The following is a 24,607-nucleotide window of genomic DNA, read 5'->3' as shown; positions in this document are numbered from 1 at the left end:
GGGAAAGATGGAAGAGATGAAGGTTCATGCTTTGAATTTGTCTTATTTAGGGTACACCCAGGGAAATGTGAAACTTAAAATTTTTCTTCACTCATCAAAGTGGGGTGTTGTGGCTTGGGTATGACTCCCTTGGGTTTCATGTGATGAAACTGAATTCACACTGTGAGATGCTGTGGGGAAGTATGGTTAGAGGCCATTACAGCGAAGCCCAGAGTTGAATCCTGCTAGCTTGATGAGACAAAAACAGAAACCCATACACACACTCCTGACCTCTGCTTCACGCCGGCCTGAGTCTTGGGACCCAGCCAGCAAGATGACCACCAGATGTGGTCTCTCAAACTCACAAGTTCTAAGAACAAAACTGAAGTTCTTTTCTGGCTTTTATATTGTTAGCAAAAGAAAATGGAGCATGATATGAGTGAAAAGGGCAACGCAATGCTAGCTTAGCTAAGAACCCTGGGCTGGTGGTGGTCCAAAGCCAAGCACCTTCCTTCCCACTCAGATTCAAACCAGCTGCGTGAGTTGAGACCCACTTGTAGAGCTATGGGCAAACGTCCCAGCCTCACTCTACTGATCACCCACCACATGATCACCAGCCATCACTCACTCCTACCCTCTTCTACTCAGCACTGCTCTAACTCATCCTCCTGCCACCTGGAGTGACCTTCATCTTGGCAATCCTCCTCTTCCTTAGCCAAAGCTCACCTCCTCCAAGAGGCCTTCCTTGACCAGCCCAGCTCCTAAAGAGCTTTCTTCCTTTGGCAGCCAATAGCTCTTGACTGTATAACACACTTAGCCTTCACCGTGCATTTGGTGCTATTAATAAATATGCTGGAATATATCCTCTCTCATCATCTAAACAAAAAAAAACCTCCTAGAAGTAGGTCCTTACAGCTTTTTCATCTCTCTCGGCTCCTGGTATAGACTAGTATCAGAAGTGGCTGACTCACCCATTGTCAGAGAGTGTTCAACTTGTATATGGTGAATACCAAGGATGTGGAGAGACCAGAAAACAGTAAAAATCAATATGTCCATGGCTCACAGACCTTGCAAGGGAGCTCATGAGTTCTCCAGCTCAGCCTCCTCCCTTTAGTCACTTTAAAGCTACAAGGTGGTTCCTCTATTTATTGACTTGAGAAAAATAAAGAGTATGTTTTAATAATAAATAAGGTTGCATTTTTTTTTATTTAGAAGTAAAGAGTAGGCTGGGGATGGCTTTGTGGGTGAGCACTTATCTAATATATTGTGAGACACTGAGTTCAATTTCCAGACCAGAAAAAAGAAAAAGAAAAAAAAAATAACAGGCATGGTGGTGTAAACTTCTAATCCGATACTCAGAAGGCTGTGGCAGGACTGCGGAGGTGAAAGCCAGCCTGAACTGTATATGGAACAAGGCCCTTTATTGTTTGTTTAAGTAATTAGTTAGTTAATTAATTAATTTAATTAGGCATAGTGTCACATTACTGTAACCCTCACATCCGTGGCACGATGGCAATAGGGCTAAGCACTACACGCCAGCCTGGACTGCAAGGCAAGACCCTGGCTCAAGAAAATGAAGGGCGTAGTGGTACAAGACGTGAAAAACTCAAGGTTTTCTCCAAATACCCTAAGTGTTATTATTTTAAACTTTGCTAAATTTGCCTCATGGCTGACAGCAATTTCTATTTCAATTTAAGCTCCTTTCTTCTTATGTAATTAACTGTCTATAGTAACTGGAACACACAAAATAGCTTTTCAGAAGTTTTCTTACCTGTCACCCTAAATTATCCAAAAACCATCTTTCTTTCAAACCAAATGACTCTGTGCCCTTTAACCTTTCCCCCAAGAGACTCTGCTCTCTGGGATTTTCACTTCACCAATCAAACCTTTGTCTTTTCTCCCTGTCCCTCCCCCTTCTTCCCCCCCTCCCCCATAACCACAAATGAGCTTGATTCCAAGAAGGGACCCATCCATGGAGGAAGGAGGGAAGCAAGCTTTCCAGCCGTGCCTTCCCACATTTCGGATGCCAAGATGCTGTTGCTGGTGACCATGACTATGGAGTCTGTGTGACACCCTAGATGAGGGTGCCACATTGGAATGTGGCAGAAACAGGCACTAACTGAGCCCCATATAATACCCAGAAGTAAGGCTGTTTTCAAATTCACACAAAAGCCTTGCCTGGAATAAGACAGAGCCCTATCAGAGTGAACAAGGACCACAGGGGACCAGGCATCTCACCATGGTAGTGGAGGCAGAGTAATGGTTGTCACTGCCAATGTGACACTGCCCATCATTGGGCAGGACAATGCCTGCCAGCCTTCCATCCAGTGCAATGTGGGTCTTGGCATCTGTGGTAAACACCAGCAAATGGGATGCATCATTCCTCCAGCCAATTTTCTCCTGTTTTGAAAAAGTGACAGTGACTTCAGCTATGACATCAGCACTGAACAAAGACCGCAGAACCTACGTGCCTAAAGAGCTGGGCAAGTTGTATTGGAGACGGACCTCAGCCCCAAGCCTTGAACATAAAACAAGAGCTCTCCAATTCGGGCTTTTTTTCTCTTAGGAAAAATCATCCCATTGTTGATTAGTGCAAGGGGCTGAATCCCACCTTCTTTAACTCTACACATAACTCCTCCAGTGACAGAAACCCTCTGCATCCACACAGCTGGCCTGGATTAGAAGAAATCCCACCCTGACATCTGATCACTTTGCTAAGGTCAAGTTAACCCAGGCTTGGCTGAAATAATTCCAGAACATGTAGGCCGATGCTCTTCCTAGGAACGATCTGGGGCTGCAGTGATTCAAAGAGGAGTCAGCTGTGACCTCGGTGTGGATATGAAGAGAGACTACACAGCAGGAACAACTCATTACTCATACTGTGCAAAGTCCTGCTTGGTTTTCCCATCCTCCATCACACCGGAAATCCCCAACCAAACTGTTTCCTCCCCCATCTGGATTCATGCCAGCTCCACCTGGCACACCTTGCCCTCCAAACTCACGTCACAGACTGTAGCCTGCATGATGGCGTCAAAGCCGCCCTCAGGGGCATCTCGGTTACGTGACACACTCTGTTTCCTCACTTCTTCATTGAAGCGCATCACCTGGTCAGTTAGCGTCAGCACGTGTTTGTAGCCAAACATAGGCAAACATGAAGTCTTCATACTGGGGGGAGTGAGAGGTCATCTTAAGAAAAGCTGTGATGGATAACGAGAAGAAGGGGGCAGATCTGGACAGGGGCGTGCCAAGACCAGGTCCACATCATATTGGTTCTTCCCTTTTTTTTTCAGCGCTAGGGATTGAACCCCAAACCCTGTGCATGCCAGACAAATGCTCTACCACACAGCTACACTCCAGTCCCACAATTACGGAGACAGTCTAGACTCCAGGGCCTTCAGACTATCTGTGGCACCGCAACTGTACCCCTAGGTAAACAAAAGGGCAAGAAAGGCAGCGATGAAATCCTACAGGACAGATGAAACCCCAGCATGGGCTCTCTGACAGCCTCTCTAAACCTGCATTCCATCAAGTATTAGGTCACAGCCACAAGAAAAGCAATTAATACACAAGCTAAACAAAGACAAGGGGCTGTCAGTGTAGCTCAGTGGTAGGTTTATATACGGAGGCATCATAGTACTTCTCTCGGAGAGCTATCTCAAGGCTAAGTAAAGCAATTATACACGAGGAAGGCTCATGCTATTATGGCTGGAATCATTAACATTTTTTTTTAACTGCAACAATGAAGCAGAGGTCCATAAATTTATAGATCATGCTGTCTCCAGATATGTTTTCGGGGTAAACATAAAGCCCAGACAGAAATTTTAAAACTGTACTATAACATTTTTTAAAAGTTAAAAAGTAAACCCATGCCTTGTCAATCCAGCAATCATGACTTTAATACACTTTATTTTTAATTACATGGGGGAGGGTGAGTGAGACTATGAGAGGGAGAGGGAGGAGACAGAGACAGAGAGAATGAGCTGTGCAGGCGCCCATGGAGGCCAGAAGACACTGTGAGATCCCGGAGAGAGCTGGAGCTACAGGCTTGGGTTAAGGACACTGAGAACTGACTCTGCCTGGTGTTCTGCAGGAGCAGGAAGCACTCCTAACCACTGAGCCATCTCCCCAGCCCCAGTGATGGTAATTTTACAGTCTTCACCAAGTTACCCATTCAGTAGTAAACTGCTATGGTTTGAATACAAGACAGACATCACATGCTTGGTCCCCAGGTGGTGGTACAGTTTCGGGGAGGTTGTAGAATCTTTGTAACATAGACCCTAGCTGACATAAATAAAGTTATATGGGCAGGGCTTGTTTTGTTTGAGTTGTTCCAAGCCAGCTCCTCTTCCAGGCCTGGTGGCATGTAGCAAGTAGCTGCCACAGCTTCCCACCACCACAGACCAAGCCACTTTAGACCTCATGCCTTACCTGTCATGATGGATTACGTCCTCTGAGCCATGAACCACAATTAACCTTCACCCTTAGGTTGCCTCTACTAGGTATCTGCTCACAACAGCAAGGAAAGTAACTAACACGGAAGTTAAACAGGCACAGGACCAGGACTGGAGACGCTGTTCAGTGGTAGGATGCCTGTCTACCAAACCTGAGAGCCTAAGCTCAATTTCTAGAGCTCCTCCAACCCCCACAGCTAAGGTGGGTTGGTCCATGCCTGTAATATAGCACTCAGGAGGCTGAGATCAGCCTAGACTGCATAGCAAAAATCTCTGTCTCAAAGAAAAAGGTGTGAGGGTTGGAGAGATGGTTGAGTGGTTAGGAGCACCAGCTGGCCAGGAAGTGGTGCACGCCTTTGGTCCCAGTACTTGGGAGGCAGAGGCAAGCAGATCTCTGAGTTTGAGGCCAGTAGGATCTAGAGAGTAAGTTCCAGAATAGCCAGGGATACTCAGAGAAACCCTGTTTCTGGGGGGAGGGGAGCACTGGCTGATCTTCCAGAGGACCCACATGGTTGTCCTCTGGCACCCACATGGTGGCTTATAACCATCTGTAACTCCAGCCTGGAGTTTAAAATGGTAGCCAGGACTTGGAGCAGCCTGAGACAAAGGCTAGGGGTGTGTCACTGGCTTGAGGAGAAAGGGCTTACCTGTAACAGGGGTTTTTGAGGGCCTGTGGTGGGGAGATGTACATGTATGGTGATACAGGCTTATCCACAAAGGCACCAAAGCCAATCCGAAGGTTGCTAGTTAGCTTGCGCATCTGAGAAGCCAAGTTGGTCCCCAAGTTCTGGATGCTCCACAGATCATCCTTCATGGAGAAGGACAGGTCCATCAAGTAGTAGATATCTACAGGGTAATCCTCCACCTGCCGTACTTGAAGTGAAAAAATCTTCGAATCGTCTGAAAGGCAGAAGGATGTTAGTTTTTTTTCTCTCCTCCTCTTCCTCCAGGAATAAATACATGAGTAGGCTGCCATAGGAGACAAGTAACTAATGAAATTAGGCCACACACACACACACACACACACACACACACACACACACACACACACGTGTGTGTGTGTGTGCGCACGCGCTTTACAACTCCATTCCTCTTGCAGTCTCTTGAACATTTTCTTTTCTGTTCTGTTATTTCCCACCATCTATAAATCCCCTCATTTGTTACCCTCTGATTCCCCTGGGTCTACTATCCCAAGTCATACAACTCTTGGCAGTTCAGACTCTGTGAAGAAGAGGAACTGTGCTGGGTATGATGGCATAGGCCTGTAATCCCAGCATGCATAAGGCAGAAGCAAGGAGATTCCCCAAAATTCAAGGCCAGCCTGGCTGTATAGTGAGTTCCTGGCTGAACAGAGGTCCTGTCTCAAAAGTAAGCAAATATCACCCTGTTTTCCTCCACATCCCATAGATGTCTTGCACATACTGGGGCTCTCTCAAACTCTCATTGATTCAGCCAGGCCAAGCATTGAAAAACTCACTCTACACCTAATACTCTTCCCTATTCTGTCCCTACTTTGTCTGCTCCTAAACAGTGCTTATCCCCTGTGGAAAATAAGCTCACAAACTGCTGTCTCATCCTTCATCCCACACAAAGCTACAAACTAGACATGAGAGGAAGCAGAACCAGAAGGGTTAAGTAACTAGTAACCAGCCAGATAACTAGTTATGTGGTGGAGTTGGGATTCACACTCAGATCTTCTGACTCAGAGATCCTGATGCTTTATTTTCTTCCATTCTCTGGGCCCACAACCCACAACCCACTGCGCTCTCGCTCTCTCTCTCTCTCTCTCTCTCTCTCTCTCTCTCTCTCTCTCTCTCTCTCTCTCTCTCTCTGACTGTCTTTCCACCTTGCTACCCAATTCCTATTCTGTGCTGCCCCTCCCCCAAGAGTTGCAGCTCAAACCTAAATGTCCCTTGCCCCGTTTGTGCCAGGTGTCTCCCCAAGATGAGCCCCGTGCCTACCTGGCCGGAGTCGAAGGGCAATCCTCTGGGGGCTGACTTGAGTGATCTGGGCACTGTCTCCAGAGCCCTTGTTGCTGAGTGGTCTATCCTCCAGGATCTGGGCCTCACTGACTGGGAACTCAATGGTCTCTGGCGAACAGTTGTCCTTCAGCAGGCTCTCCTTCAGGTTACAGCGAGGTGAGCCCTGAGGCAGAGCCTATGTAGACAGTAACCCAAGGGGAAAGCCAGACATCAGAGCTAGTGTGGCTATGCTATGCCTCCTGCATGACATGTCACCTCCCAGTGGCTTAGAGTTTACTCAGCCCTTTGGAGCTAACCTAGCATAAAAGAACTGTAGCAGTCCCTTCCTAGGATAATCCCTAAGGACACATACAGGAAGGGCAGACAGGCTGAGTCAGTACCTGTTCATGACTGACAGCTGGGAAAAGGGTACATTAAGTAAAATGCCTGACAAACCAGAGCTTTCCAAATTGTGAAACAGAAATTAGTTTGTGAGACTCAAAGCCAGGTTTACTAAGTAAAACACAATTGAATAGAGTAGAAAAAATGCCCAAGTATATACCAAGTAAATAAAAGTTTCAATGTTATTTGGGAAAACTTTTATTTAATGGAGGAGAGGATTTAGCATACATAATGAGTAATATTATATGAGGTATATCTTTCTGTAGGTAAAGGTTAAAACCATTTAAAGCTATTGTGTTAGATACTGGCATAAGGTCAGTGGTTGTGTGTTCCCGTCCCCCCTCTTCATCCGGGACAAAGATGACAGAGGGGAGTCGGTGAAGGGCGAAGAGCACAGGAATGAGCTAGCTGAGACTGACCCCCAGTGTCACCACTGACAGGTACCAGAGCATGACACACAGCTCTCCAAGCCCAGTTCCTTCAGCTGTAACATAAAGGGTAAAATCTTTCTTGCCTACAAACAGCTTTCAAAACCACAGAGACAGAAGAGGAAATGATGGTGGCTAGGGGCTAGGGAGGAGGAAGGAAGAGTTGTTTAATAGGCCCAGAGTTTTAGTTAAGCATAATGAAATTAGTTATGGGGATGGATGATGGTAAGGGTTTCACATGAAAGGGGTTGGGGAAATGGTTCCATCAGAAAGGCGTTTGCTGCACACGTATGGGAACCTGGGCTCAGCACCCATGTTTTAAAAAAAAAAATGTGTATGGTGACACATGCCTACAAGCCCAGAGATAGGGAGGTGGAGACAAGAGGATCCCTGAGACTTGCTGACTAGCTAGGTTAACCATACCAGTGAGCTCCAGGTCCAATGAGAGACCCTGAGAAATACGGTGGAGAGAGAGAGAAGAAGAAGAGGAAGAGGAGGAAGAAGAAGACACACAAAATAGATATTCACACATGTACACACACACACACACATACATACATACACACACACACACACATACATACACACACACACACACACACACACACACACACACGGGTCAAGATGGTAAATTCTACCACAATTTTAATTTTAAAAAATAGTTTAAAAAGAACTAACAATCAGAAGAACCCTCTGTCACAGGGATACAGGGATGTGTCATGCCAGGCTAAATGAGACCATGTATACAGTAAGAGCTCAATAAGGGTTAGTTACTAAAATGACATGTTGATAAGTAGTAACTGAATGAGTTACTTTTGAATAAACTCTACAAGCTGGGAAAAATCCCATGAGGACAGCTTGCTGACCAAAGCCTACCCTGTCACTTCCCTCCTTTGCATCCCTTGGCCTCCAGGACCTGTGTGTGCTCACATGCAAAAATTAAATGTTCCTGGAAGGACACTGACATCAGGAAACGGGCCACAGGGCAAGGACACCACCAGCCATATAACCCCATGGGAGTCACTCTGAGCCTTAGTTTACGGTTTGTTTGCTTAGTGGGGTTAGGGAGCATGATGCCTTCAGTTCTGTCATACCCTGACACAAAGCATCCTTAACCAGAACTGCATGAGCATCTGCCTAGCTGTCACTTGCCAGGGTGAGGAGATTAATCTGAAAGCTGGCACACCCCTACCTGGACCTATTTCCCGATGTCTAAGTCTTCAGATTTTCCTAAGCCCTGTCTGCCAGGGGGAAAAAAAAACCTATCCATATACCAGAACAACTATTAACATTTACTGACCACTTGCGGCATGTAGGTATGGGACAGGTACTTCACAAGAGTCACTGCAATGCTGATGATGGCTTGGTAAGACTGGAATTACTAATTATTATTTCATAAGTGAGGAACCTAAGGGTGGGAGGCTTCACAAATGAAGAACTCAATTCTCAAGGTTAAAAATTTGAGGCTTACAGAAGTTAAATGACAGCCAGGCATTGGTGGTGCACACCTTTAATCCCAGCATCCGGGAGGCAGAGGCAGGCCAGCCTCTGTGAGTGAAACACTGTCAAAAACAACAACAACAACAAACCTGAGTGTGAGCACACACACACACACACACACACACACACACACAGAAGTTAAGTGACTTGCCTAGAGTTGCAGAGCTTAGGAGCGACATAACCAAGATACCACCTAGGCTTTCTGCCTCTGAGTATACTGCCTCATAAAGTAAGTTTTATTGCATTCTGTGGAGAATATAACACAAAGTAGTGAAGCTGGTTGGGAGGATGGTCCTGGGAGGAGTCACAGCAGAAGCCCCAGACATTCAGAACCTGATACAAGACAGAGATGTGAGAATTGTGTGGAGAGACAGAAAATGTCCTTTCTGTTCAGCTGTGCAGAAGATGGCTACCAGGACACCTGCAGAGGGATCAGTCCACAAAGAGACACCCACATTCTGAAGCTCAAAAGGGGCCCCTCTGAGGAGTTGAAGTCCTGCCCCTGTAGACGGTTACACAAGTGACAGAACAAGTACACATATACCACAGACACACACACATATATACACACACACATATACACACACACATACACACATATACACACACACTACACACATATACACACACATATACACACACACATACACACATACACACACACTCTACACTCACACACATATACACACACACATACACACTCTACACTCACACACATATACACACTTCACACATACGCCACCCTCACACATGAACACATATGCTACATATACACACACTACACTCTCACACACACTATACATACCACACACATATTCCACCCTCACATTTACACACTCCACCCTCTCTCTCTCTCTCTCTCTCACACACACACACACACACACACACACACACTCCACCAATCTTATCTCTGATCTCAACTGCCTGCAGACCTCAGAGAAAACCTTCCCCAAAAAGCAATGATTAGATCACCAAGAAGCCAGGGAAGCTGAGCCTTTCCAGAACAAGACAGAGGCTGGAGGAGGGAACCAGGAGGGGGAGACCAGGGAGCTAAGGAAAAACTGCAAGCCACAAGTATCCTCAGGCTCTGGGGGAAGAGATTGGGCTTCTGGGGGCTCTCCTCCCTCCCACTTTCCAACCTCACAGCCTTAGCAAGCAGAGAGCTGGATGCTCATATGCTGGCGGTACTTACGCTTCCCATGAATTTCCTTGGGAAAAATACAAATAAAAACTGACAAAACTAAATTAAACACACACACACACACACACACACACAAACACACACACACACACACACTGAAAAATAAGATCAGGACATCTCCCTTCTTTGGCAGTCACTGACATCAGAGGTCAGAAACCTAACAGGCGCATTGGCTCAGCTTTTCCTGAGAGCCTCCTGCCCTGGGACGATAACAAAGATACCAAGGCAATGTCCTCAACACCATTGGCCACATTCCCACCCCAGGCCCACACAGGAGAAGGGATATCTCGGGGTCACTCAAAGAGAACACTAGAAAAGGGATTGATTTTAATGTTCTAGTTCCCACCAAAACCGGATGTTACACGGAAGATTCAAGCCCCGCCCACTGGGGGAAAGAGGTGGGAGGCTCCCAGCTCTGTGAGCTGGTGGATTACCTCCCCTTCCTGAGGGGTGACACATGCTATTAGGACCAGTCCCTTTAATCCTGTTTGGGAAAAGTATAGCATGAATAATAGTCACTGTGATAGCTGTCTCACAGGGTTGGGCAGAAGCTAAAATAAGACTGTGAGATGATTTCCAATTACAAAGTCTCAGTATGAGTCAAATATACTCAAATCCTCTGGGGGGGGTCCCATGTAAGTAACAGCAGCCAATTTCCACCATTGTAATCACCACTGTTACTGTGTACTCCCTCCCTGGAGGACAGCAAGGGAAAACATACCCTTGAAGAGTTCTCTCTCCCCCTCCCTCCCTCCCTCCCTCCCTCTCTCTCTCTCTCTCTCTCTCTCTCTCTCTCTCTCTAGCACTAGGAGTGGGCTTGCACATGCCAGGTTCTACCACAGGGCTATCTCCCTAGGACCACTGATTGGCTCACTTAGTAAGAGTAAGAAATTACCTGAACCCAGAGAGGAGTATGGAGGGGAGAAGACAGGGGAAAAGGCATTTTAGTCTATAGCTACCAGGATTCACGCTTTGTTGGTTGTAAGGATAAGGGACACACTCTTACCACTGTGTTATCTGTTTGGGGTTTTTCTGTTCGATTGATTGATTGATTATTTTGAGACAGGATTTCATTTAGCCCAGGCTGGCTTTGAATTTCTATATAGATAAAAATTACGTTAAACTTTTTAATGGTGTATGTGTGTGTTTATGTGTGTATGCTTCATGCACGTATACACATGTACGTGTAGGTATGCCTTGCGCACACATGAGGACATCAGAGGAGGATATTCATTCTTTTTTAAGACAGGGTTCACCGTGTAACCCCAGCTGCCCTGGAACTCCCTATGCAGACCAGGATGGCTTCAAACTCCCAGAGATCTCCCTGCTTCTGTTTCACCAGTGCTGAGGTTAAAGGTGAATGCTACCACAGCCAGCGGCCTTATTTTTCCATATAAGGTCTCTCAGTGAATCTAAAGTTCACTGCTTTGGCTAGGATGTCTGGCCAGCAAGTTTCTGTTATCTACTTGTCTCTGATCCCTAACAGGGGAATTTCAGACCACGCCTAGCTTTTATGTAGGTGCTAGGGATTTGAACTCAAGTCCTCTTGCATTCACAGCAAGCACTCTTACCCACTGAGCCACCTCCCTAGCCCAACCCTGAACTTCTGCCTTCACCTTGATCCTTCTTCCTCTGCCTCCTGAGGACCAAGGCTACAGGCATGTAGATACCATGAGCAGATCACGAAGTACTGGGTTGAGCTACTGAGTTGCATGGCTTAGTCGGGGTGTCTATTGCTGTGAGGAGGAGAACATTTCACTGGGGTGGCTTAGATTTTCAGAGGTTTACTGCATGATCATCATGGTGGGTCATAGTGGCACACAGGCAGACATAGTACTGGAGCTGAGAGTCCTACGTGTTGCAGGCAGCAGGAAGTGAACTGTCTCCCTGGACACGCCTTGAGCATATATGAGACCTCAAGTCCACTTCCACAGTGACCTGCTTCCTCCAACAAGGCTACACCTCCCAATAGCGCTACTCCCTCTGGGGGCCATTTTCTTTCAAAACACCATACCTACTATACATTTTTCTTCCCACAATAACAAATGTGGGGACAAACTCAAGGTAGACATCTATGCTCCAGGTTAAAAATAAATATGAAGAAACTACAGACATGATAATCACACACACACACACACACACACACACACACGTCCTGAGCAATTCCCTACAGATACACAGAAAGAAGTCCTATTAGAGTCTTCTACCTGCTAGCCCCAAACCACACCCTTCCTCTTTCATTCCTGGATGTCAGGTTGTAAACTGGTTCACCTTCCAGCATGTGCTCAGGCCTGTGTATCAATCCCGAGCATTTCGTCCTGCCTTAAGTTTGCCAAATTTAGAAAATATCCAAAGTATACCAAGATGAAAAACCATTGCTATTTAATCCAACTTGAATTGGGTGCTCTGTATTTCCATGGCAACTTCAAGTCTACCTCCATCCACCTAGTCCAATCCTAGCCTCCACCAGTAGCAATGTTATCCCCCTTGCCACCATAACTACCTGTTCTGATGCAATAGGTTTAGGGTCCATCCCTGGAGCCTTTATATTTAACAAACATTTCAGGCTTGTTATATTACCATATGACTTCAGAAAGTTCTAGACTCTGGTATGATGCCACTTAAGCCAAGAACACAGTTTCTAGCCCTGTGTGAAGCTGGTGTCTTTGCTAGCTGTACAGACCAGAGATAACACATTACCCAAATCCATGTTATCTAACCATGTATCTATCTCAACAAGAACACACCCTATGTGGATGGGCCCAAAACACCCCACTCACGCACATTGGCTCTATTTTCCTCTTACCCAGCCAAGAGCTTACTATACACACCCAAGAGCTGCTGTCCTTTAAGGACCAGAAGCTGAGCCCAACCAGTTGTTTTCAGAGGCATTGCCAGCATCAGCACCAAAACAGTCAAGGCAGAGGGTTGAGCAGCACCCCCAACCCCACCTTTGGTTGTTTTAAGTTGAGAGCCAAACACTTTCAATAGCTAAGCTTGCCCTGGGCAAGGGAAGTTCTATTCCCTTGGTGGTGAGGGGGGTGTGTGGGGGGGTGGTGGCAGGGAGATAACAGCCATGTTCTAGTTCGAGTCCAGGGCTCCTCCCAGCTTGACATGCTGTGTCCCACATCTGACTGCCCAGCCCAGTCCCTCCTCCTTCTCACTTAGTGATGGTAGATGTTGTCATTCACTATATTCCATTCTGAGGGCTTTCTACCTCCCTTTTTAGTTTCCTTTGGTCCTAACTGCCACCCATTTCCTGACTCCACCCCATCAATAGGCCTATCCTCCTCAGCCCCCTCCCCTCTCTCTGGCCCCTCAGTCTGCCCCAGAGGGCAAAGATTCACCATAGTGACCAGTAAATATTCCACATCTGCATCTAGGCTTGTGGAATCTGTTCACGCAGCCTAAGGAGGGGCTTTGGCTGGTCAGGACCCAGTTCTAGCTTGTCCCTATAAGACCCAGATGGATAACAAATGGAAGTGGAGGATGGGAAGGACTGGACACCCCTCTGAAGGACAGGCTCTCTGGGGATTCCTTCTTTCCCCCCAAGGCTCCCTTGCCTATCTCTACACTCACTTTAGGTGAAAAAGGGAGGGAGGGAGGAGAGACATCTTTTGTGTGCCATAAGTCTTCTTCAGGGGGCTCTCTCTGCTCCCCTCTGCTCCAGCCAGCCAACCTCAGGCCAGCCAGTCCAAACAGGGCACCCTCTAGGTCACGCTCCTCCAGGAATTGTTGCAGAATGACAACTTCCTCCTTAACAACATCGTGATGTTGAGTAAAGGCAGGAGGATGTGACAAACGAGAGGGAAGAAGCCACGCCCCTTGAGCCTCCAGTGCAGCCCAGAGGGGAGGGGCACCTGTGGGGGTGGAGAAGGGCTTACCCTCCCCACGCCCCAGAGAATCGTTCATTCGCTAAATGAGATCAATCTGGCCCAGATGTTGGGCAGCTGCCTCTAGAAGCTGTTCCCCTGCTGAACAGCACAGAGGCCAGCCTTGGAGGCTCTGGCAGCCCTCCTCTAGGGGATAAACACACTGCCTTCTGCCCAGGAGGTTGCCTTTTTAGGAAACTCAGAGAGCACACAGAGAATGAGGGGATAGCTAGAGTAGTCAAGGAGCTGTGTAGAGCAGAGGCTGTGGCTCTGGCCCAAGTGGCCAACTCAGGTAGCTGAGAAGCAGCCAGGCCAGCAGCTCAGGTGACCATCTGCTGGGAGGCTGTGACTCACTCCTCCTGTAACTGCTGGGTACCTCTCCAGCCACACGCACCCCTACTTCCTCATCAGCCTTTGCCAGCTCCAAATTCCCAGCCTGGCCACAAACATAGCCATTCCCTCAGACACACTCATCCCCTAGGGCCTCAGACACAACAAACTCTCTGCCTAGACATGGCTGCCCCTTTCCTGTCACCCTGTGGTTCCTCACTAGAGGCCTGTGCTCCTTCCCCACCTCAGAGAGGGAAGAGAGGGACGGAAAGAGGAAGAGAAGGAGGGAGGGAGGGAGGGAGGGAGGGAGGGAGGGAGGGAGGGAGGGAGGGAGACAGGCAGGCAGGTAGGCAGGCAGGCAGGCAGAGGGGGGCCTCATCATCAGAGAAAAAGGAAAAAGGATCTCCAAGAATTTCTGTGTGCATTGGCGCAGGTGCATGTGTGCACGCACACGCAAACACACATGCACACACATACAGAGAGAGAAAGAGGTTCCTCTTTGCGTCTTTGTTTTGTTTTTTCGTTCTGAGGGAAAAATAAGCTGGTGTCCCTCCATACCCCTAGCACCTCTCTCTCATTTGGGGACTAAAGCCCTTCGTCCCTGAGATGTTGTAGCCCAAAGAAAAAGCACAGCCTGGCAAAGGGTAGCAACAGTCACAGCAAGAAAAGACACCCAAGCAAACTGGCTGGGAGTGGGAATGCAAAAGACTCTACCCTCATGTACCAGCTTTCTACCATCTGTCAGTGGGAAGGCTTCACCTAGGCTTGCTCAGCAGGGGAAGAGACTGCATTTAGGAGGAAGGAGTTATATGTGTCTGTGCTTACACAAAAGCACCTAAATCTAGGGAAACAGCTGTGGACTGAAGGGTTTTTTTTTGGGGGGGGGGGGTGGCATACCTATGTTGATCATTCTACAAGGCCAAATAGAATGCTACATTTTGGAAACCAAATTATTTGTGGCTAGATTACCCCCCCTAAATAGCCATTTATCACCCACCTTTGGGCTTGACCTAACATTCTGGAGACTATCAAGTAAAGTCCCTTTGGGAATTTGCAAACAGACTCCTATGTTCTACCAACTGAGAGGCTAGGAATGCTTATAGCATCCTAGCCTCAGATGCTCACAGCGGGGACTTCGTCTCTTCACTGTAACACACCTGACCTGGTGTATTTTAAAAACACCTTGGTTTATTACTTTCTTTGTTCTGTTACCATAAAACCTTCATTAAACTGGTCATCATGTTGGGTACACAGTATTTGAAGCAGCCTGAATCCATGTTCCTTGTCTACTGTCACTTACATTTAGCTCCAGAATAAACTTCCTTATACTCCTTTTGAGTGAGAGTTGTGTGTGTTTTTTTTGTTTTTTTTTTGTTTGTTTGTTTGTTTGTTTGTTTGTTTTTTTGCATTGACAGAATAAGACATAGGCTCCTTACCTCATCTGAACACCAGGCACACACGGGACTCACAGCCAGACATTGCTGGCAGGAATTCACGCCTCGTGTGGTACAGATGTTGGACTCTGCAATGAAGAGACACAGACAAACATTAGCGCTTGGTTTGCTCAAGGCAGTGACCATCCTGCCCCAACTATCCCAAATTTCCCAAACACTCAAGTAAACATTTCCCAGGTAAGCACAAACACACCCTAACCTTACCGTAGACATTTATCAAACATGGGCTATTGATAAGCAAGAAAGAAAATAACGAAGATGGGGAGAAACTCATCACTATTTCAGCTGGTGAGGCCACAGTGACAGCAGCCGATGGTGGGACTGGACCATGGTGTCCCAACACAACTGATAGAAAGGATTTAGTAAATGATGGTTTTCTACCTACACTGGGCAATTGAAAATCCAGGGCCCAGAGTAATGGCCAGGTGCCTTCTCCAGCTGTCACAGCCACTATAGAGAGGACCTAAGGACCAGATGCACTAAGGTTAAGGTGTAAACACTGTAGGGCAGGGTAACTTTAATGGCTGTGTCTCGCTGTCTCAACAGATATTCCAATACATCAGTCTTTGAGGCCACGCATTCAATGCTGGAAAGGACTGGAGTGGTCAGGAAAGGTTAACAGGGACTGGAAGGACATGACATTTCAGAGTCAGAAGTGTGTGTGCCTGATGCTGTGCCCCTGAGCAACTCATCTCATCTCTGTGAAATGGCTGATGCATTGCACAGGATTTTTTTTTTTTTTCATGAATTCAATAAGCCAAGAGGATGCTTCAAGATGACACTCAGAAGTGAAGAGTCCCCATGTTGACAAAAGGCAGAGGAAAGACTACAAGGACAGACAATAACAGCCAGGGGCCCAAAATAGGCCTGAGAAGTGCAGCCAAGAAGTAACCCCCAGGCAGCTGCTCCTATAGAAGGCTCTCCCCTAGCTTGATGTCCCTGGCGCCTCAGGGTAGCCTTTCCTCCCAGGGGCAGAAGGAAGATCCATTCCTTCTCTTGCAGCCAGCCACCCTGTCAGCTCTCTTACACCCAACTTTCTGAAGAGTCTCCTTTGCCCATAACTATTATTTCTAGCTTTGTCCTCAACAAAGCTATTTCCAATGAAATTATCCTAATTACTTAAATGTTTCCCCAATATCTCCAAAACTTCTCATCTAGTCAAATATCTACTTTATTATGACTGTATTCTATCCATCCCAACATCTGAACAGAACACAACTCAGAAAATGATCTTCCATGATCAGAGACTATCTGCCTCTTTGGTTGGCTTGGTTTTTCAGGACAGGGTTTCCCTGTGTAGTCCTAGTTGTCCTGGAAGTCATTTTGTAGATCAGGCTGGCCTCAAACTCAGAGATTCACCTGCCTCTGCCTCCCCAGTGCTGGGATTAAATGTGCCAACACTACCTAGCAACTATCTGTATCTTTGTCTTGAACCGATTAGGGTGTTTTACAACTTTATACTGGTAGAGGTTAACACAGAAAATTGATGACAATATAAATTTATTTTTATGTGGCAAACACATGATTCTCATCAAACAAAAATGCCAATGACGTCCACCTGGTAGAGAACATAAGCACTGAAGGGTAAAGCTGATTGTTTTACAGACATTAGCCAATTTTTTAAAATCCATTGGCCAATTCATTTCCATATGACTGGCCAACTATAAAACTCCCTTCCTCAAATTCCCTTTGGAACCAGTCCCAGCACCTTTCTGGTTCCCACAATGTTTAAACTGACTAAAGCCTTTGATAGATGTTCTTTTTGTTTGCATGCATGAAAATAATACTCTTTAAAATTACATTCAACAGCCTAGAAAAATATTTCAGTGATACAATGAATGTTTAGCATGCACATGGCCCAAGGTTCCATCCTCAGTACAGAAATAAAATAAGAAAAGGAAGAAAAGAGGAAGAGGGTCAAGGAGAAGAAAAGGACAGGTCTATTAAATCCTTGAAGCCTGCCTGCCTGCCTGACTGACTGACTGACTGAACCAGTACAAAGATGTACTGGTGCCAACTGAAACACTTCTGTTTTGTTGCAACTGAGCTCATTTCTAAACAGTATACCAGAATTCTAGACTAAAACCTGTAGACCAGTTGTGGGGGTGCACACCTATAACCCTAGCTAGCAGTCAAGTGGCTACAGCAAGATTACTATCATGAGTTGGAGCTAGCCTGTACTACATTGCAAGTACTGCGCCAGTCATACCAAGAGTCTACTTCAATATCTAGATATATATTTAAATACGTAGATATATGAACACACACACACACACACACACATATATATATATATATGAAACCTCTCCAGAATACTGGCTTGTACATGGAATCCTTGAAGCAAGGCTTCAGGTTTCCTCAGAGGCTTGGCTCTATCTTGCTTCAAAAGCCTTTCTCTACTCCAAGTGTTATCAGTAAGACAACACTATAAGCCCATGACTGACTCCTAGAGCTCTATTCCCAGACATGAATACTTTAGTGTATGTATATGTGTGAGTGGGGGGGGGGACTGTGAGTGAGTGTGTGAGTGTGAGACACAGTGAATGTGTGAGAGAGTGTGACTGTGTGTATTTGAAAGAGACAGCAAGTTAGTTTGTGTGTGTGTGTGCGCGCGCGCGTGTGTGTGTGTGTGTGTGTGTGTGTGTGTGAGAGAGAGAGAGAGAGAGAGAGAGAGAGAGAGAGAGAGTAGATTGTGAAGTGGCAATTGTGGCTTTGATTCCAAGTCAGACTCCAGTGCATCAAAGTGGGGCAACTCTCAACAGTGCAGTGTGATGGAGGAAGGGTAGCTGATCTTCCCACAGATGCCGGGTTCTGAGCCTATAAAACCAACAGTGCTACCCGGCTTCTTCCTGCAAGGACAGTCTAGCCAGATCTTAGCTTCACAGTTGCTCCTCCTGGGGACATGAACATAGCCCTTCTTCATTATAGCTCCATCAGAAGAGTTCAGAGATGAGCCATCCTGAACTATTTGAGGTAGCTCCGCTCTTTGGGGCATTTCCATGGAGACTAGCATGGACATAAATACCATCAGTGTTCACTAGAAAGAGAGGAAATGGTTCAATTGAGAAGTGTAGGTGTGTGGGTACTACCAAGTTCTTTTTTACTACGTTCGTTTGTTGGTTTGAGAGAGAGAGAGTAGGGAAGAAGGTGCGAGCACATAAAATACAGTGTGGAGACCAGAGGACAAATGGAGAAAGTTAGTTCTCTCCTTCTGCCAATGTAGACCCTGAGACTGAAATTCAGACTGTCAGGCTTAGAAGAAATGCCTTTACCCTCCTGAGCCATTTCAACAGCCCAGCCCAAGTTATTTTTCAAACCTTTCCCAATCTATCCTTGAATCCATTCATCCATTCTCAAATTAGCATTCCCTATGAGTCCTTGACTTACAGTTGCAATAGGAAGCCTGGCCAAATGTGAAATAAGAAACAGCAGGCCCCTCCCAGGGTAGCAGAGTCCCTGACCTCAGAGGATGAGCTGGGCTGCAGGGATCTGTCCTTTAGGAGGCCATGGTTACCCTGTTCCCTTGATCTCTTCTTTTTAATGAATCCCAGGCTGACAGTGTAAGAACCAATGATCTCCCAACAACCTCCCCAACCAAGTCCTACCTCCAAGGGCAGGAGCCCTGGAACGCAGTGGCTGAAAGCAGCTGACTCATCAGAAGTCTCAGCGCTGGGCTCAGGCTGATTCAAAGAACTGCTGCTCCGGGGCTGCCCCTCCCTTCTGAACATGTGTGCCTCCTCCAGCCCTCTGTTTCCAGTCATTCACAAAGCCTGTGTTGCTTCTCAGCCTCTGTGGTCCAGAAACGCTTACTGGAGAAGTGAGGGTCCTCATTGGAATGTCGATGAAAACAATGGATGACTCTCAAAACCTGTCCTCTCCAGACTTCATCCAAGAAGCCTAGCAAGATTGACCAGACCTGGTCCTCAACAAGGCTGTGATCCTTGAATGAGCATCCTTGAACTCAACAGCTGGCTTACATAAAGTGCTCAATGGATGCTGTTGCTGGAGTTGTTTTTGTTGTTGCCATTTTTATCCTTAGCTTCGAGCTATTTAGAGTAGACAACTACCATACCATGGTTTTTTTTTTTTTTTAATTCATTAAAGTCATTTTATTGGATACCAGGCACAAATTAAACCCTGAACAGGGATGGGGTTAAATATGGGAGTGTAGAGCCAAAAATTATCACAATGAAGTAAAAATCTACACAGAGCAAGGAATGTGTGTTCAAAAATCTAATCTAAGAATGGTAGCTGAGAAAAGACAGTCACTGGGAAAAACAGGCAAGGCCAGCCAAGGAGTTTGCCTGGAAAGTAGAAATAAAGGGCTGTGGTCTGGCACATCAGCCTGGTTCACAGAACTAGAAATAAAGGGGGAGGGAAATAGAGGCAAAAGGGAAACAGGGAAGGAAGCTGGAACCAGGGGAAGTCATGAAGGGCAGTCTTGAGGACCTACTGTCCTATGAAACAGGATGTCAGATTGCAGGCTGAGACACCCTGAGGTCAGAGACCTTCAGGACTTAGTCAGAATAGACAGGACACCCTGAGGAGCCCAAGAACCTTCAGGGTTTAGCCCCCCTGAGGAGGACAGGGACCTTCAGGGCTTAATCAGGGTGAGGATGGAGGATGGTCCACACTAGTGAACATCATGGAGCTCTCTCCTACCGCCTGCCAGAGAAAATTCCTCACCAGGAGCCTCAGCCCTGCCCCTGAACCTTAGCCACTTCCCAATTAGGCCCATGGGGACACTAGGTGTGACCAGGTGGTGCCTGATCTTACATTGCAGTCTCCTGGATGGGTGAGTCAATGAACAAAATATCTCATGCTAACAGCTCTACGTGTGTACACATGGCATGTCAAGAACAAGCTGCAAAGAGAATGTTTTTGGGTTTTATTCCTCCCTTAAGGATAGCTCAGTAGCTGAAGGAACGGAGAAAGAGTTGAAGCTCAAGGCCACAAGGACTTCTGTGCTCAGGAGCAAATGGCCCCAAGAAACATTGCAGAGGTGGTAGAAAGCTCAGACTCCAACATCTTATCGAATTGAAGAACATGGGTGCAGGGGTATCTGATTTCAGATTTTAAATTACCTTAAGTGCACCAAAGCCAATTAAATGTGGAAATTATGTGTGATTTGCCTCCATTAAGAGTAAGTATTAAAATATGTTACTGCTTGAATATATCCCCTGACATACAAAGGTATATTGCTCTCCTAACCCTCAGTACCTGTGAATGTGACCTTATTTGGAAATTTTAGATGTAAACAAGATGAGGTCATTAGTGTGGACACTAATCCAAGATGACTGATGCCCTTGTAGGAAGAAGGGGAAAACCCCAGGTGAAGGCAGACACAGACAGAAAACACCGTGGTATTAGAGGCAGAGCCTGGAGTGATAAAGCTAGATGCCAGGGAGTACCAAGGATTACCAGCCACCACTAGAAGCTAAAAAGAGACAAAGATGGGGTCTACCCAGAGTTCCAAACATATATTTCTAATGTCCAACTTATGGGGCTTGGTCACAACAGCCCTAAGAAATTAATTCTAAGGGGATTTGCGTTTCCATAGACACATCCTGGAATGGAAACTGCCGTGTCTCATCCAACCGTGGATACAATCAGAAAAGAGGTTTCTTTCGCTTTAAAACTTTCCACCAATATTCATCAATGATACTAACATTCATTCATCCATTTGCCCAATATTTATCAATGGTACTCTAGCATCCATTCATTCATTCACTCAACAAGCATTTGATGAACATCCACCTGCACTCAACACACTCTTAGGCACTGATGAACTCAACAAGCCCTGATCCTGTAATGTTCATGTTTTGGTGAGGAGGAAGAAGAAGACAAAGAAACAAACAGCAGAATGAAAGGCAAATGCTTAAAGATAAAGCAAGGCAGAGCACTGGTGAGTAGATGCGTGGTCTCATCCAGGAAAGTGGTCCAGAGGCCTTCCTGGGAAGTCGACATTCTACAGTGATGTGAAGGAGTGGGTTATGGGATGCATGCCCCAAAGAACAAAGACCAGAGCTGGATGGACATCCTCCTGCTGAAGAGGCAGCAGGAAGTCAGAGGCAGGAGGAGGAGAGAGGCAGAGGGGAGACTGGAGAACTAGGGATCAACACTAGGAAGCCGAACACCATTGGAGCATGGTGTTCATCACATAGTGGGAATGCTGAAGGGATCTGAGAAGTGAAGGGAGAGGCTTAGCCTGGCCACCAGGCACGTAGGCAAGATCAAGCCAGAAGGAAGATGGATCAACTAGGATGTTATTAAAACAATTCAGGCAACAGATGTCAACTGTTTGGCTTTAGAAGGCAGTGGTATTAATGGTGTGGTCAGACTCTAGGCATATTCCAAGGACTTGCTGATGGGTTGGGCGTGTAGAACTGAGAAAGGATTCGGACCTGAGCAAGTACGCTCCCTTCACAAAAGGTTCAGTCAGATGTTTTGACTACTGGGAGTGTCACTTCACTGACCCTTCAGACTCTAGACCCTACTTTGGAAGTGAAGCCAGATCATGTCTGGTTACATCTCTAAACGGGTTCTTCAGGAAGCTGTGGGTGAAGACCACAAAACCCCTTCCTGTGAACAGTTGTGGTCTAAAGCCAACACCTAGCCCTGGGAAAGTTCAGGAAGTAAAATGGGGTCAGTAAAACAAGGGACAGAGTGGATGTCACAGAAAAAGCAGTTAGTCAGGAAGGTCTAAAGTCTGCTCTGCCGTTCCGCAGACCATACGATCTCAGTGGCACCCCTACATCTCTCTAGTGCTCTCTTTAAAATAGGTTTCATGCCTATTCAAGATTTATAAGTGCTCTCCAGGACTTAGCCAGCCACCCAGCTTTATCAGACAGGCTCTGAAAAACCCCAGACAGCTATTTTTATCCCCCTCCCCACCAACTCGGTCTCCCAAATATGGGCATAATATTTTCTACATGAGGATTAAGTGAGGTAACATATGTGAAAGAAAACCCATGCTCAATAAATGACCTGCTACCTTCTCCCACTTCCTCACTCCAGAGAGAGCCAGGAATGCGCCTCATCTTCCTTTTTAGCTCAGGGTCACACATAAGAGGACCCTTTGCCTCAAATGGGATGCAGAGAGGAAATCACCCTGGCTGGAGATAAGGGCCCTCAGGACCAGACCTCACCAGTCACTAAACTAATCTGTGATTTTAATGAGTCCCTCACTTCTTCCAAGCTCTCTTTTAGCCTTTCTGTAAAAACAAACTGTATAGATTAGAGGATCGATTAGATCTATTAGAGGTGCTATTGGCCCTGAACATGCTTATTCTTCCAGAACCAGAAAAATGTCAGCAGGGCCACTAACACTCTAGAATCTGTAGACAGTATCCCTGGACCTGAGGTCCCTCAATATACAAGTGAACATTTCTTCCTTACCCTAGAATTTGGGCCAAATGCTGCACTTTAGAGTTCTGGAAGATTCCATTCACACCAGCTCCACCTCCCAACTGACTCAGCGTACAGAAGAGGCATGCCTGTACCATGCTCTGCTTGACACCCAGCCCAGTGGTGTCCTGAAGGTGACCTTGGCACCCAGCTTTGCAGTTCTGGGGTGTCCCTCCCGGCTCTTTTCTCCACAGTCTACACATTAGGAAAGTAGGCAGCTATGGCTATGGGGTAAACAATCCTAGCTGTCAGAGCCGATCTTACAGGCAAATCCATTCAACTGCTTTTGGAAGGCTGTTTGGCAACATTTATTAAAATCTGAGATTGAACAGTAGTTCACAGATATAATCCCAGCACCTGGGAGGTGGGACAAGAGGATCAGAGTTCAAGGACAGCCTCACTTATAAAGTTAGTTCCAGACCAGCCTAGGCTAAATGAGAGCCTATCTTAAGAAATAAAGTCAAGCGCAGTCATGCCTGTAATCCAAGTTTTTCCAGAATCTGAGAAGGAAGATGGTGTGAGTCTAAGCCTTAAAATCAAATCTAGGTAACTACAGGATTTTAAATAAATGGATGGATGGATGGGTGGGTGGATGGATGGATGGATGGATGGATGGATGGATGGATTGTGGTGGGGGGAGTTAAGTGCTTGTCTAGCATGCCTGAAGCCCTGAAATTAGTTCATACACTAATATCACAAAACAATTAAAAACAAATAAAATATCCATGCCCTTTGGCCTACCCAACATAAATTCAAGAAATTACCCTTGTAATTCCAGACGGGGCTATAGGTGGGAGTCTATATCAAAAGAAAGGAATAGAAAAGAAAAAAAGAAACTAAGTTTACAGAAACACTTCCACAGAACATAAACACAAGGTTATGTCTCTGTGACTTTATTTGTAGCAGCAAATAAATGCCAACAGCGTAGATAAGTGTGCCCCAGTACACCTATATATCATTCTTCCCTTTGCGTTTTCTGCAAGAATTATAACTTTGGGGACAATGAAAGGCCATAAGCTGACATAAAAGATACATATAGAGTAGAGGCTGGAAAGATGGACCAGTGGTTAAGTGCATTTGTTGCTCTTGTGGAGGACCCAGGTTCAATTCCCAGGTCCCACACTGTGGCTCAAAATTACCTATAATTCCAGTTCTAGGGGATCTGACAACCTCTTCAGACAGCATGCATGTAGTGCACATACATACATGTAAGCAAGCAGTCACACACATAAATTAAAACTAAGTATCTTAAAAGGATGCCAACAGTACATTAGTAAGTGATGACGATCCTACCATGGGAGGTCCTGTTTGAGAAGTAACAATAATGACATAGAGGGATATATGCATGAGGGAAACTCTAGGGTAACTGCCAACTGTGGTTCTCTAAACATGAATCGACAAGTAACTTGTATTGTCTACATTACTACATTTCTCCTCTGCTCTTTTTTATTTCATTTTGTGCACGCCTGTGTGTGCACTGTGTGTCAGGTGTCCTGTCCTATCACTCTCCTTCGAGACAGGGTCCCTCTGAGCCTGAGGCTCCCAATTTCACTAAGCTGATGAGTTAGCAAGCTCCTGGGGCCTACCTGTCTCTGTCCCCCCGCCTCCTCCCCCCCCCCCAG

At 46.3% G+C, this 24,607-nt stretch overlaps 1 protein-coding gene across 1 annotated transcript in view; it reads right to left on the bottom strand.

The window, feature by feature from the left end:
- The window catches only part of Itgb3 (integrin subunit beta 3), a 51,638-nt gene that overhangs the window by 20,711 nt on the left and 6,320 nt on the right, over window positions 1-24,607 (bottom strand). The window contains exons 2-6 of the mRNA XM_051178773.1: window positions 15,561-15,646; window positions 6,392-6,587; window positions 5,078-5,330; window positions 2,982-3,144; window positions 2,218-2,379 (exon numbers count right to left, since the gene is read on the bottom strand). Of these exons, the coding sequence (XP_051034730.1) occupies window positions 2,218-2,379; window positions 2,982-3,144; window positions 5,078-5,330; window positions 6,392-6,587; window positions 15,561-15,646 (860 nt within the window). The remainder of the gene's footprint in view (window positions 1-2,217; window positions 2,380-2,981; window positions 3,145-5,077; window positions 5,331-6,391; window positions 6,588-15,560; window positions 15,647-24,607) is intronic.

This window comes from Phodopus roborovskii, unplaced genomic scaffold (genome assembly GCF_943737965.1).
Source record: "Phodopus roborovskii unplaced genomic scaffold, PHOROB, whole genome shotgun sequence".
In the NCBI taxonomy this organism is placed as follows: Eukaryota; Metazoa; Chordata; class Mammalia; order Rodentia; family Cricetidae; genus Phodopus; species Phodopus roborovskii.
Note: the sequence above shows the minus strand (reverse complement) of the source record. Positions and strands in the feature narration are given on the sequence as shown.